The 12,955-nt window shown below is 49.2% G+C and overlaps 3 protein-coding genes across 3 annotated transcripts; all 3 read right to left on the bottom strand.

The window, feature by feature from the left end:
• Positions 1 to 386: 386 nt before the first annotated feature.
• LOZ57_001116 (uncharacterized protein) lies at positions 387 to 2,943 on the bottom strand (the record flags this gene model as incomplete). Its single annotated transcript, XM_049250208.1, has 3 exons — positions 387 to 562; positions 1,058 to 2,754; positions 2,804 to 2,943. The coding sequence occupies 3 exons, from the start codon at positions 2,941 to 2,943 to the stop codon at positions 387 to 389; spliced, it is 2,013 nt and encodes a 670-aa protein (XP_049110568.1).
• A 5,641-nt stretch (positions 2,944 to 8,584) lies between these two features.
• On the bottom strand, positions 8,585 to 9,304 carry LOZ57_001115 (uncharacterized protein; the record flags this gene model as incomplete). Its single annotated transcript, XM_049250207.1, has 1 exon — positions 8,585 to 9,304. One exon carries the CDS (start codon positions 9,302 to 9,304, stop codon positions 8,585 to 8,587), a length of 720 nt encoding a protein of 239 aa, XP_049110567.1.
• Positions 9,305 to 11,995: 2,691 nt separating this feature from the next.
• On the bottom strand, positions 11,996 to 12,829 carry LOZ57_001114 (uncharacterized protein; the record flags this gene model as incomplete). The annotated part of the gene is made up of 1 exon (XM_049250206.1): positions 11,996 to 12,829. One exon carries the CDS (start codon positions 12,827 to 12,829, stop codon positions 11,996 to 11,998), a length of 834 nt encoding a protein of 277 aa, XP_049110566.1.
• Positions 12,830 to 12,955: the final 126 nt, after the last annotated feature.

Here is a 12,955-nt window from a genome sequence, read left to right as displayed (position 1 = left end):
ATAACTATATAGGATCACATGATGATTAAGCCCAAACCTTATACTCTTGGCTACGCTACGGCCTTAAATCATGCCTTAGTACTCCGTACCGTACAAAGTAGTTATTTCTTATTCCGTACGTACTCCGTCCACCCATTCTGATTACACCGTCTTTGGAGCAGTGGTCACTCCTCCACATAGGAGAAGCCAGTGGTTTGTGCAACAGAAGCTGGCAATTACAGGGAAAGTATTGTTAATAAGTATAAATGATGGAGAGAATTAGAATTAAGAATTAGAATATACAGTGTGGAGTAAAGGGTTGACTGAAACGAATTGATAATAGATGTCATATATCAAACCAGCTATCAGCTACATAAAAATCTCCTTCATTTAAAATAAGTTCTAGTTCAGAGCAATAACGCTGCAGCCATTATAGCAGAAGCTAAGGCGCAGGTAGCTGTCCAAGCAGAACGGGCAGCTTTGCCTTCGAACACTGGTGGAACAGTGGGGTTCGGCGTAGCGCCTGTAGGCTCTGATGGGGGTCCAGTAGGTTCAGGTGGGACGCCTGGTTGGCCTGGAGTGCCTGGCTGACCCGGAGTACCTGGTTGACCTGGAGTAGCTGGCTGACCTGGAGTAGCTGGCTGACCTGGAGTGCCTGGCTGACCCGGAGTACCTGGTTGACCCGGAGTACCTGGTTGACCTGGAGTGCCTGGTTGGCCTGGAGTAGCTGGCTGACCTGGAGTGCCTGGCTGACCCGGAGTACCTGGTTGACCTGGAGTGCCTGGCTGACCCGGAGTACCTGGTTGACCTGGAGTGCCTGGTTGGCCTGGAGTAGCTGGCTGACCTGGGGTGCCTGGCTGACCTGGAGTGCCTGGCTGACCCGGAGTACCTGGCTGACCCGGAGTACCTGGCTGACCCGGAGTACCTGGTTGACCTGGAGTGCCTGGCTGACCCGGAGTACCTGGTTGACCTGGAGTGCCTGGCTGACCCGGAGTACCTGGCTGACCCGGAGTACCTGGTTGACCTGGAGTGCCTGGCTGACCCGGAGTACCTGGTTGACCTGGAGTGCCTGGCTGACCTGGAGTGCCCGGTTGACCTGGGGTGCCGGGTTGACCCGGAGTGCCTGGCTGACCTGGAGTGCCTGGCTGACCTGGAGTGCCTGGTTGACCTGGAGTGCCTGGTTGACCTGGAGTGCCGGGCTGGCCCGGCACACCGGGGGATGATGTGGGAGCAGGTGTTGGCACTACTTCAGTTACGCAGAAAGTAGTGGTCAAGACAGGAATGGTTTCCGAAACGATGGTTGTTGTACGATCAGTGCTAGGGCATTGGCGAACAGACGAAGGGCACACAATGACGGTATAGCTTGTCGTCGAATAGAGTGTAGTCGTGATAGATTTCGTCGTGGTACTGCAAGTGGGGCAATGGGTAGTAGGAAGTGCAGTGGTGCTGTACTCGGGACCAGTGCAAGTAGGGCAAACAGTAACAGTTGTAGGAGCTGCAGTGCCGCTGTGCTCGGGGCCAGTGCAAGTGGGGCAAACAGTAACAGTTGTAGGAGCTGCAGTGCCGCTGTGCTCGGGGCCAGTGCAAGTGGGGCAAACAGTAACAGTTGTAGGAGCTGCAGTGCCGCTGTGCTCGGGGCCAGTACAGGTCGGGCAAACGGTAACAGTTGTAGGAGCTCCAGGACCGCCTGTTCCTGTACAAGTAGGACAAGGACTTGCAGTACCCGTAGGCATTGTGGTATTAGTGTACGGGGGTTGCGAACCGGTGGGCAGAGTTGTATCGGTACCAGTACCAGTAGTTGTGGCGGTATTGGTTGCAGTACCTGTAGGCATGGTTGTATTTGTGGCACTTGGGTTGGCGGTATCGGTGCCAGTGGGATTAGTAGTACCAGTGCCGGTGGGATTAGCGGTGTCGGTGCCAGTTGGATTAGCAGTATCAGTGCCGGTGGCTGTAGTAGTGTCGGTGCCAGTGGGATTAGCAGTATCAGTGCCGGTGGCTGTAGTAGTGTCGGTGCCAGTGGGATTAGCAGTATCAGTGCCGGTGGCTGTAGTAGTGTCGGTGCCAGTGGGATTAGCAGTATCAGTGCCGGTGGCTGTAGTAGTGTCGGTGCCAGTGGGATTAGCAGTATCAGTGCCGGTGGCTGTAGTAGTGTCGGTGCCAGTTGGATTAGCAGTGTCCGTGGTGGATGAAGCCGTATCCGTGGTGGTGGTAGCAGTATCCGTGGTGGTGGTAGCAGTGTCCGTGGTGGTGGAAGCAGTGTCCGTGGTGGTGGTAGCAGTATCCGTAGTGGTCGTAGCAGTATCCGTGGTGGTGGTAGCAGTGTCCGTGGTGGTGGTAGCAGTGTCCGTGGTGGATGTAGCAGTATCCGTGGTCGTCGTAGCAGTATCTGTGGTGGACGTAGTAGTGGTTGTAGCAGCTGCAAGACAAGTCATTTGGACATTGTCAAGATCAACATAGACTCCACCCAGAGGGGTCGCGCAGGTCCAGGATACAACGATAGACAAGGCCGGGGTTGGTGGCTGCCAGTTAGCCGACAATACAGTCCAAGGGGTTGTGGGACTAGTAGGATCAATGGTTAATGTCCCCTCGGCGATAGTAGTTAGGGGGCCTGGAACGGTATTGTAAATCGACATCTGGCAGGTGATCGGGCCGGTGGGCGGGCCCAGAAGTGGTGAAAGGCGCCAACTGAGGGACAATGTATAGGTGGACGAGGTGTCAGGAAGAATGGGCTGCTGAATAGATGCCAAAGCACCAAGCGTCGTTAATTGGGACCGGCTATAATATGGTTAGCTTGATGAACTTGGGAGATCGTTGTAGAACTGACAGAATTGATCCCCCGTCAGGAGCAGAGCTGTCGGCAATGATGGAGCCCGAATCTGCCACGAAAACCCAACCAGTATTACCGCTCTCAAACGAGGGGTTAACCAGGAGCTGCTGTCCCGGGGTACACTGGGCGTTGGCCATATTGAAGATGGCTGAGCCCGAAAGCAGCCATAACGACAGACTGCGGAGTGACGGAGCCATGGCTATGGTGGGAAACGAATCGAGACGCCCGATTCAAACGAAGGACACCAGGCTTAAGCAACAATATTTAGGGGGATGGAAAGAGCCATGGATGCGGGAGAGGTGTGCTCCCTTTTGTATAGGCAGCATTGCCATAGCAAAAGAGCCAAAGAGCCAAAATGCAGGCGAAAAAGACAACTGGTATGGGTGGCTTGACCTGGCTTGCGGGGCATCGCATGTCGTTCCTCTCATCCTTTTCGAGTCGTTGATGTCATGGCTCGCGGGTCTTGTTATGGCTCTTTGCTTGCCCGCGAGCCATGACAAGGCGGAGAGGTTAGTGATTGTGGAGATGAACATCTTCTGGAGGTTGACTTCCTAGCGTGCGCGTGTGGTGCCGTTGGTGGTTGGCTAGCCATGTGGTGTCGGACCGAGCCAATTGCTTGCCACCGAGTTAGTGACGGCAATGCGAAGTGATTGGCTACCGGATTTGCTCTTACATCGTCGACCTCCCTAGCGTCCCCAGCTCGTGGCGGCTGAAAGATATGGCAGCCAATGGTCTATGGATATGTCTCATGCCGCCTGGAAGGCATAGCACCCAGACTCGCGCTTCTTCCCTCCCAGCCAAGGCAACATATGCTTAGCCCTGCCATTTTAGTCGGCGGCACGGGTATTTGGTTCTCTCAGCCCTGCCACTGACTTTCCGCTGACTCATTGTCCGACCAATCATATGTCTTATTTAACTAACTACTAACTACGCCAAAGAGGATTAGCTCGGGCTGAACACTACACAAGACATTCCCAGCTTCTTGTTGAACAGCTTGTCTTTTGAAACAAGATTTGTTGTTGCTATCATCCGTTAAATCCCTACTAAGGGAAGGATTCGGGCAGAAGAGTTAATTGATACCACCACATATTCCGTACAACCAGCTCAACAATTTCCAAGCCAAAATAAACTCCATTCTGATGCCATCTAGGCCCCGGATACTTATGGCGCCCGGATGATCCCCGCCATGGCATTCACTGAAATCTTGGAAAATACATATCAATGGTTTTAATTTCCGTCTCGCCATACAAAAGTTGCCTTCCAAAATGCGAAGCCTTCCCCACCTCGCCTTCGCAGCCACCATATGGGCCATGAAGTGAAATCATGCTGATTGGAACTGCAACCCAAGAATATCTACAACATTGTCTCGGGAGATTACCCGGGATGGAGGACAACTGCACGCTCGATACGGAGTACAAAAATATCCAATTGCTTTGATAAACGAATATGAGTTGTCCGGGGGAATGATTTTTACTGACAATGTGTGTGCAAAGACTCTAGAGCTTTATTAATTACTGGCTATGGGAATTGGACTTGCCTATGGCAAGATAGTCTCCTTCCCAGAGATTCGCTGATGGGGCTGGTAACAGTAATATTGGGTTCACCGCCGTTATGCCGAAAAAAGCGCCTTTGTGTAGCCGCATATTGTGGTTGGCAACGAATTACCCTATGCAAATACAACATACGGTTGTATTTGTTTAAAATAGGTCCCTTGAGTAAGACCTATTGAGATGCTGTGTGAAAATATACTTTCGCATAACCATCGCATATCTTGTCAATACTCCTATTGGCTTCCTGCAACCGACTTAGAAGTTTCGATTTCAATTCAAACTTCTATTTCACCCGAAGTGCAGAGATACATGCAGTTGAGATGATCTCGTATGCAAAACTGAATCCTAAATGTGGAGAAAATTGTAAGACAGATATACAGGAATTTTCCGAACTTCTCGAGCACCTTTTGTCCGAGACAGTCCAAAATGGTTGCCGGCTCTTTTTAATACTCTGAAGAGGGCAAAATGACGCCCGCCATGGCCCATAGAGTCGAGACTTTGAACAAGACCCACAATTGGCAAACTCACCAGCAGCACAGACGACCCTTTCAACCAGGCCTGGTGGCCCATAAGGTCCAGAGGATCGCTTTTCTGTTGTATTGTGTGGGGTTTCCGGTCAATTCGTATTGCCCAACATTACCTTCATCCGGTTTGACTCTCGCCCAAATTTTATGGAACTTCAATCTTATCAATAGCTGACTGAAAGCATATACCTTGCTTTCAGCTCACAAGCTTACCCTTCAAATGATTTGGCTTTACAATTTTCTGGACTACTGCTATTACCTTGGAAGGGATCGGGCCGGACGGAACTAACACGAAGTAAATTCCATCCAGAGTTGGGAATTTGTTTCGAAATGGCTACCCACTGTTGTTTCTCTACCTGTCCAGCTGCTTCTCTAATTTATAATTCATATCTTCTACAATAATAAATCAAGCTCTAGTTTTACAACTAGAATTTTTCTAGCATATCAGATCTAGAAAAAATAAGATATCATTTTACCCTTGAAACAGCAACGCTCGATGAGAAAGCAATAGTGTCCTTCACGCAGAGTAGTTGAAATACGACTCATCCTTTAGTTGTGTCCCTAAGGCTACTACCCCGTGCCTTTCTCCCGATGGCTTTGCCCCGAGATTTGACCTCACGGAACAGTCGGCATACCGCTTGGCCATCTTGAATTGTCTTACGTCAGTTTTGTCTCCATACTTTTTCGCCTAAATTAGTAGAGAATTGAAGGCACGAGGCCGATTCGACATTCTCCAGGTTGTCAATCGCATCATCAACAGCAATTGCTAACGCGTAAACAGAATTAGCCCCATAAACGGCACGTTCACCACTAATAAAGAATTCTTCATCACCCACAGAAAAAGCTTTGGCAGATTCAACCCTCTACAGAACACCTACACAGCTCCCCCGAAGTATTCATACTTTACCATGATATAGCGTATGTCATTGCTCGGTTGACTTCGGACAATCTTTTAACGTTTGCCGTTATTGAATCGGCTGATATTTCGAATATTTTGGGTTATATTCTTCCGCGGCCAAGTCAAAGTGTACTATATCAAGCACTCGTAGGCCGAATATGAGGAATATGCTTGATCTCCTGAAGTCTACTCCATACAAGAAAGCTTGCCATTTTTAATGTTAGCCATTTCTTTATATTCAATAGAATATACTAGATAAAACTCATGTTGAACATTAAGTTTGAGCGAATATAGAAAGATTCCCTGGTGGCCCAATTCTTTGCCTCTAGATAAGACAAAGAGTGCGCTGTTATCATTTGGCATACATATTTGGTTCGAAAGGTGGAATATGGATAGTGCGTGAATAGCAGGCTGTCCAGGTAGTGCTAAGCCGACACTATCATACTAGATATGATCCCTACACAAACCAGGGCAGATCTGTTAAAAAGGCGTTGATGCTGCAGTCAATATTTTCTAGTTGACCGTTTTGCCTGTTGGCGAAGAGGGCAGGTGATACCTGTGCCCATAGCAGGAAATATAGCTAGGTAGTCAAAGCTACAAGCTTTCAATAACCTCAGGCGGCTTGAAAGGCCTAAGTAGAGATGGGTTTGAGGTTTTTGAATATCCTTACAGAGGCTGTAGTCATAGTCTCCACAAGGGGTATAAGGGGAGCGAGAGGAGGGGACATAATAACCCCCTACGAGGAGTAGAAATCAGAAAGCCTTCAAATACTGTCACTGTTCGCATTCTCATTTCCATGGTATGCTGCTCTCGTCTGGCCCTCATAGTCGAACAAAAGCATGTATATTGACTGCAAAGCGATTGGTTTCATGACTAAGAAATAAAGCAACACCTAGTGCGACCGTCAAAACGAATATCGGAATTGGATTGTAGAAATCAGTTCTATAATGCCTGGATATCGACGTATGAAAAGACCTAAGTTTAGAAGTGCCCTGTGTTTATAAACTGGGTCCTGGAATATTTGGTAGGACTTGTGGCACAACTGTTAACCTCTTCGCGTACAAAACAAGTAGCTGGTGATGAGATGAAGAGAAGAGCAAACAAAAACAGCAGGAAATACTCTTGTATTTCCTACCAACCGTAAGATCCAGGCAGTTGCAAGTGCAAACGATTCTAGAGAATTCATCTTACGCAATGCCGAAGTGCAAAGCCAAGAAAGGCAGGATTACCCGAATGGCGCTTTTAGGTGGTTGCATCAACTCCTCGGGAGTAGTCGTTAGTCTATTAGGGATAAACTGTAGTGAAGGCCCATGGATCACGCTGGGATGTCACACTAAGATGCCAGTTCAGGTTCGCATGAAAAAAAGATGGGAAAGACATCATATGTATAAAACAACCAAGCTGGGACGACTGCAGACCGATGCCCGGGGTGAGACCTGGCAAAAGGTCGAAGGAGTCCCCCGAGTTTGTCCCCGGGTCTGGACTGACGCTATTGTTAGTTCAAAACCGCTAGTCTGGAGGAATGCATGATTTTGGGCCACAGGGCTGATATAAAACTGCGGTTTTAGATAAAGAGGTTATGGAACTAAGCGTTCCAAAGATCTTGAGCTCCCCATATAACAGATCGAGCCCTTCGTCTTGGCTGTAAACTGTTTCGAGAAGGAGGGGCTGAACATGTTAATAAGCCGAGAAATATTGTAAAACAGCGCGTCAATCTGAGCTCAACCTGATTTTTGCAGCACACATACAGCAGCCATCATTGAAACAACGCGGTCGCATGGTGGGGGATCGGCATGAGAACTTGAAAAGGTCAACAAAGAACAAGTCAGAAACTTTATCTCACAAGGCGTAGGGCCGACGTTGTGATAGGCACTCCATTACTCCGTATTAGTGTTTCTTTCTAAATATACTGGCTGAGCCAGGCGCCAGGTACTCTGTACACAATCACAAAGGAGTTACCGAATGCTGAGCATGCCTTCCAGTGCGAAAAGAAGCGCCGGCTCGATAAAAATCCGTCTTGGAGTCAAGGGGGCCAAAAGGCGCCGATCATGTGATGTGCAAGCTTGGCTGGCTGTTTGAAACAGGCATGTTGGGGTGCAGGACAAAATGCCTTGTTTCGACCTGCTACCGAAACAGGGGCAAGCACGACATAGAGTGATCCTTTCTAAAGAGGGCTGGGAAAGTCATGCTGGCCAGGGATATCTTGCCTTTTGACGCGAATTTCGAGAACACCCCTGGGAAGCCCATCAATGCATGGATTTACGTGCCAAGGTTATGCGCCAGTGGCAGGAATCGGGCATACGGAGTATAGAAAAGGTGAATATGTTTGCTAGACAGTGTCGTTTTAAAACAGTTTTTGATAGCATGTGTCACCACTAGTTATTGTGTAACATACTACCGTAAAACACAAATACCTAACCCAGCTAAGTCCTAATTTATACCGGTCGTCAGATGGGGGCATCAATGTTCGTAACAAACAAGAAAGAGAGTATGAAAACGAATGTGGGATATTGGGGCAGAATAGAAGTGTAAATATATAGATACAGAGAATATTGGCCAGCATGCATCCAGATTGGTAAAATAAAATTGAACGTAATATTTAAGACATGGAACAATTTGGTCAGTGTCTTGTAAAGTTGCTTGGAGGCGGAAATTGCAGAGAATGGAACGCCGTTTTTCGATTACTATTGAATGAATGTGAGCCCATGACACACTTTGTGTCTTCAATTATGTCGTTTCTCGATTACAGATCACCTCGATGTGGACAATTAAGGGGAGGATCGTCATGAGCATGGCGGAAGCAATATTAGATCCATGCGCTTGCGGGTTGTTGTCGCTCGCTCGACTCGTCTCCGAAATATGTTTCGTAAAGATCTTGGATCTCAAAAATGTAATCTTCCACTCGGTACTTTATCAATCCCTTATTCAGTAGGATTTCTTCTTCCTCATCGCGTACGCTGCGGGTGAATTCCTCTGCAACTTCATTCACCTGGGCTAATTCTTTCCCAAATGGATGCGCAGATTCCGGTAAAGTATTGTATGGTTCTTGATTTACCCGGGAGCCATCTGGATGATTGAGAGAAATTGGAGGAAGCATTGCCTTTGGTGTAGATGGATCTCGGCCGAGATTGGGGTGCGACTTTGTATGTAATAGCGCCCTTTGTGGGATTGGAGGTGTACTATCTTTGGATTGAGACGAGGAGGCCGAAGACCTAGCGCTAGGTTTTGATTGCTTTGAAGAGTTGAAGTAGGAAGGAAGGCTGGGTTCTGTAGAAACAGGAGATTCAACTCGCGACGAAACGGCTGGAGATGTGGCCGGAGTGAAGTTTGAGGCGTCCAGATCATCTGCAGAGCGGAAAGATGAGGATGAAGAAGAGGAAAGTCCGTTGGGGCTCTGTTTGCCAGGGAGGTCTGGAGCGGTATATGCAAGCACATTGGTGGATGACAGGAGTTCGACGGCGGCAGAAATCTGAGAACGGTCGATTGTTCCTGGGGCGAATCTGACCTGGCCTTCACGGAAGGGCATTGGAGCAGACACCTTTGGTCGTTTCTGGCGCTTGGTGAAGGCCCTGATTATAGACTGCGAATTCGACATGGTTGATAGAGTTCTGTTCGAATCTCGGCTTCGAATGGGCTAGAGATAAACAAGTCCTTATATTGGAGGCTCACAGTAGAAAGCAGTCGAAAAAAAATTCTGCAGGGTGCGGCGTTGCTGCAGCGTACAATCGATAATGGATAAGTATGTTGCCGAGCAGGGCGGACCACGCACACTTTGTAAGACAGGGGCCAGCTGCTCTGAGAAAAAGGAGGTTCAAAGAAAGAAACCTGCGACTTGCACAGCAATATCACAAGCTAAGTAATCTGGGCACCTCGCTCAAGGACAGGAAAAATTTTCAATCTTTCTCAGCGAGGAGGCGGTTGAGGAGGAATGGGGGTGGTGAAAGAGAGCGGCAACCAGGGCGCTAAGTGAGGAACGACCACAACGAAGGGAAGATGGTCATTCACAAGACCAGAAAAGGAGCGTGATGCGAAAGAGAGGACAGAACGCAAGGGTGGCCTTGACGAAGAATGTGAAAGCAGCACAAAGGCGGCTGGCACGAAGAAAGGGGTGGCCTGGGGGGGGTGGGCGAGCGGATCACCAGATGCTTAAAGCCCACGACCCCAAGGTTGCACGCGCAGAATCCGGCCGGTGGAGTCGCCGCCGGCGCTCCCAAACCGTCAGTTTCCCCTGGCGGTGGGGCCGGGCCTGACTGGCACCCAATCGCGAAACACCGTCGATTTCACTTCGCGCCCAATCCTGTCCACGCGGCAGCCAATGGGCGGCGGCACATGCTCGGTGGGTCCGCTGCCTGTTCGAAACCCGGCCAGGGCGCCAGCCCCGAACGGGCCTAGTGCTCGGACCTTTTGCACGCTAGGCTGCTTCGGGCCTCGCACCGCCCGCCCTGGGCCTGCTCCTGACTAACCCAGCTCCACCGCGCCGACGTCACAAGCAAACCCGTCTCGCCTGCTCTCGTTGGCTGCCGGGCCAGCCTGCGACCGTGTGTTTGTTTTGCTGCGACTCGCCTGAGACCAGCGCTGCCTCTTGCACACTGTCTTAGCTCGCGTGCATCTCCGTCGTGCTCGGTCTGTCTGCTACTAGCTGCCCTGCCGCGGTAGACCCTGCCGGTCCATGATTGTCGGCGCTTAGCAGGACCTCTGCTAAGCTTCTCGCACGGTTTTAGGTCGTGGAGAAAGGCCCGTTATTATTTGCCAATGCATCTTGGCCTGCCCCTCTGTACGTGGCCTGCCCTTGGGCTTAAGCCTGCAAAGGGGATGAAACGTCTGAGTGGCGTCTGGCATTCGTACGGAGTAGTTTACTTGAACAAGAGGAGACTCACCGCGTACACAGGTATTGTAGGCAAGCGAGCCGCTTCTCATGGTCTACGATGAGCTCAGGTTCAACATTATTATTAACAGAAACACCAGAAGTCAAGACAAGAGCTTTTAATATGCTCCCTCCTTCAAACAGATCCACTTTCGAGCCATTCCTTTACAGAACTATACTACGGAGTACTATCCCCGAATGAATTACGTTTTAGCTGGCTTGTCAATACTAATAGAAAGATTGCTTCCATTACTTACATGCCAGGAGACTAATTGTCCACGTGAAGAGCACCGGCAGACAGCGGCAGAGGAATGGCGAGTTTGCACCCTGTACGGAGTACTCCGTATGTACGCGCACTGGACGGCTTACTAGCGTTGATAACTAGTTAAGCTGTTGCACTAATAAATTGGCTGCTCTTGCCTTCCTTTTTAGCTCACTCTGGTCCACACTGTTTCTTGCGCATTTCGCCCACCACTGAAATTAGTTACTCAGTACTGCATTCTCTACTCCGTACTTACACCCCATCTTTCTACTTCGTACCCCCTGGTAGTGATTTGAGAAGCACTTCCTCGCGGCGACGCTCTCTCTAGGGGACCTCAGAAATGGTGCGCATCGCTGCGCATGATCGGCTCAGATGCTACCCTGCATCCCCACACTTAGTTAACTTCCAGCCACCGTTATCAACAGGTCGTGTGCATGCGAGCCAGCGGTTAGCCTCGCGGCTCGCTCCCCCCCGTATTTGAAAAGTTACTACGGAGTAGACCCAAGGATGATTCTTCTGGAATGATGTGCTGCCGCTGAAACATCGCGAATTTGCCCCGAAACTTCAAACATCGCATGATGTTTCGACCGAGATTGAAGGGATGTTGTGTTGATCCATTTAGCCTTTAAGGAATTTAAGGCCTTTAAGGCTGATTAAATAAAGCATAGTGATACCCTCCTCCAAGCATGTTGAATATGGCTCCTTTAAGTGAGAAGGACCTGGAGTATGTCTCTCCTATTTGTTTTGGTTGATGTATGGAGTACGGAGTAATACATAGTATTCGATCTGAGCTACATTGGCATCCCGGCCTTCAGGCCCCTGTCAAATGCCACCACCGCATGACACAACTTCAGGTCCGCATTGACGCTTGGGGGTCCCGACCAAATAATAATACACCACGCAACTGGATGCAAGTGCGAGCAAGAATATCGACTCCTTCTCCGTACGGGTCGCCAAGGTCTGTTCAATGAAGCAGTTAGGACGGGGTTTCTTTATGCTTTCAGACGTGAAATCAAATTCCAAATGCCTGAATACTTGGTTTTCACCCCGTATTCGAATTCCATTAAGCGAAGACAACATAGAAAGGACTATCACCAGTAATACGAGCTGCTTGTGAGGGAGAAGAGTGCATGTTCACATTCCAACTCCTTTAAATATAAGGTCCCACCGAGTCGTTTCACAAAATCATACCACCAAAATGTTTTCCTCGTAATACCAAAAGCTGTAGTAAAGTCCCAATATTCAGGATACCATCCCGCCGATTCCCAATCGAGAAATCCTGTGATCTTCCCATCTTGCACCATAATGTTATGGTGTTTCAAATCTCCATGTGTAAACACAATCCGGTGAGGAGATAGTTTTTCCATCTGCTGGGCTCGATTAAGAGTGTCATTGTATGCTGCTTCCGAGGAAAAACTGCCGGCCCAGGCAGGTTTTATAAGATATTCATTAAATTCAGCCTCCAACTCAAAGGGCCCAGCGGAATGTTTGGGTATACGAACACTTCTAATAGAGCTACCAATTAAAGAGCAAATTCTATTCTCACCCCATGGGCTCTTCCATTGCCGCATGGTCTCCAAAAACGATTTTAGCTGCGTAAATATCAGCGTTCGATCTTCGTCACTCAGGCTATCGTAAACTTGGCCCAATTCCTTGCCGGAGACACGTGTCATAAGAATTGAATATGCAGCATGAGGGCAATCCGGGTGTTCTTCATAACAAATCACTTTCGGAACTGGGAGGCCCGCGTTTCTTGCAACTTGCATTGTCAACACTTCCTCAAGCCTAGTACCGTCGGACCATTTCAGGATCAATCCGAAGGGAAGTTGTGCTATTTGATTGTCGTAGGGCACCCCAAACCACCTACAATACGACAACGAAAATAGCCGCAGGTATCTGTGAACGAAGCCCCAAAATCGACGCATTATTGGATTTGTGGCTCGTGGTGTTGGAGGTATTTCGGAGGAGATGGGGCGTTGGTGATCCGGCCAAACAAAGTCTGGCATAACCCAGCAAGGGACAAACCACGGCCGCATCTTTGAGATTGCGAT

This window comes from Ophidiomyces ophidiicola (assembly GCF_022830035.1).
Source record: "Ophidiomyces ophidiicola strain CBS 122913 chromosome Unknown scaffold_3, whole genome shotgun sequence".
In the NCBI taxonomy this organism is placed as follows: domain Eukaryota; kingdom Fungi; phylum Ascomycota; class Eurotiomycetes; order Onygenales; family Onygenaceae; genus Ophidiomyces; species Ophidiomyces ophidiicola.
Note: the sequence above shows the minus strand (reverse complement) of the source record. Positions and strands in the feature narration are given on the sequence as shown.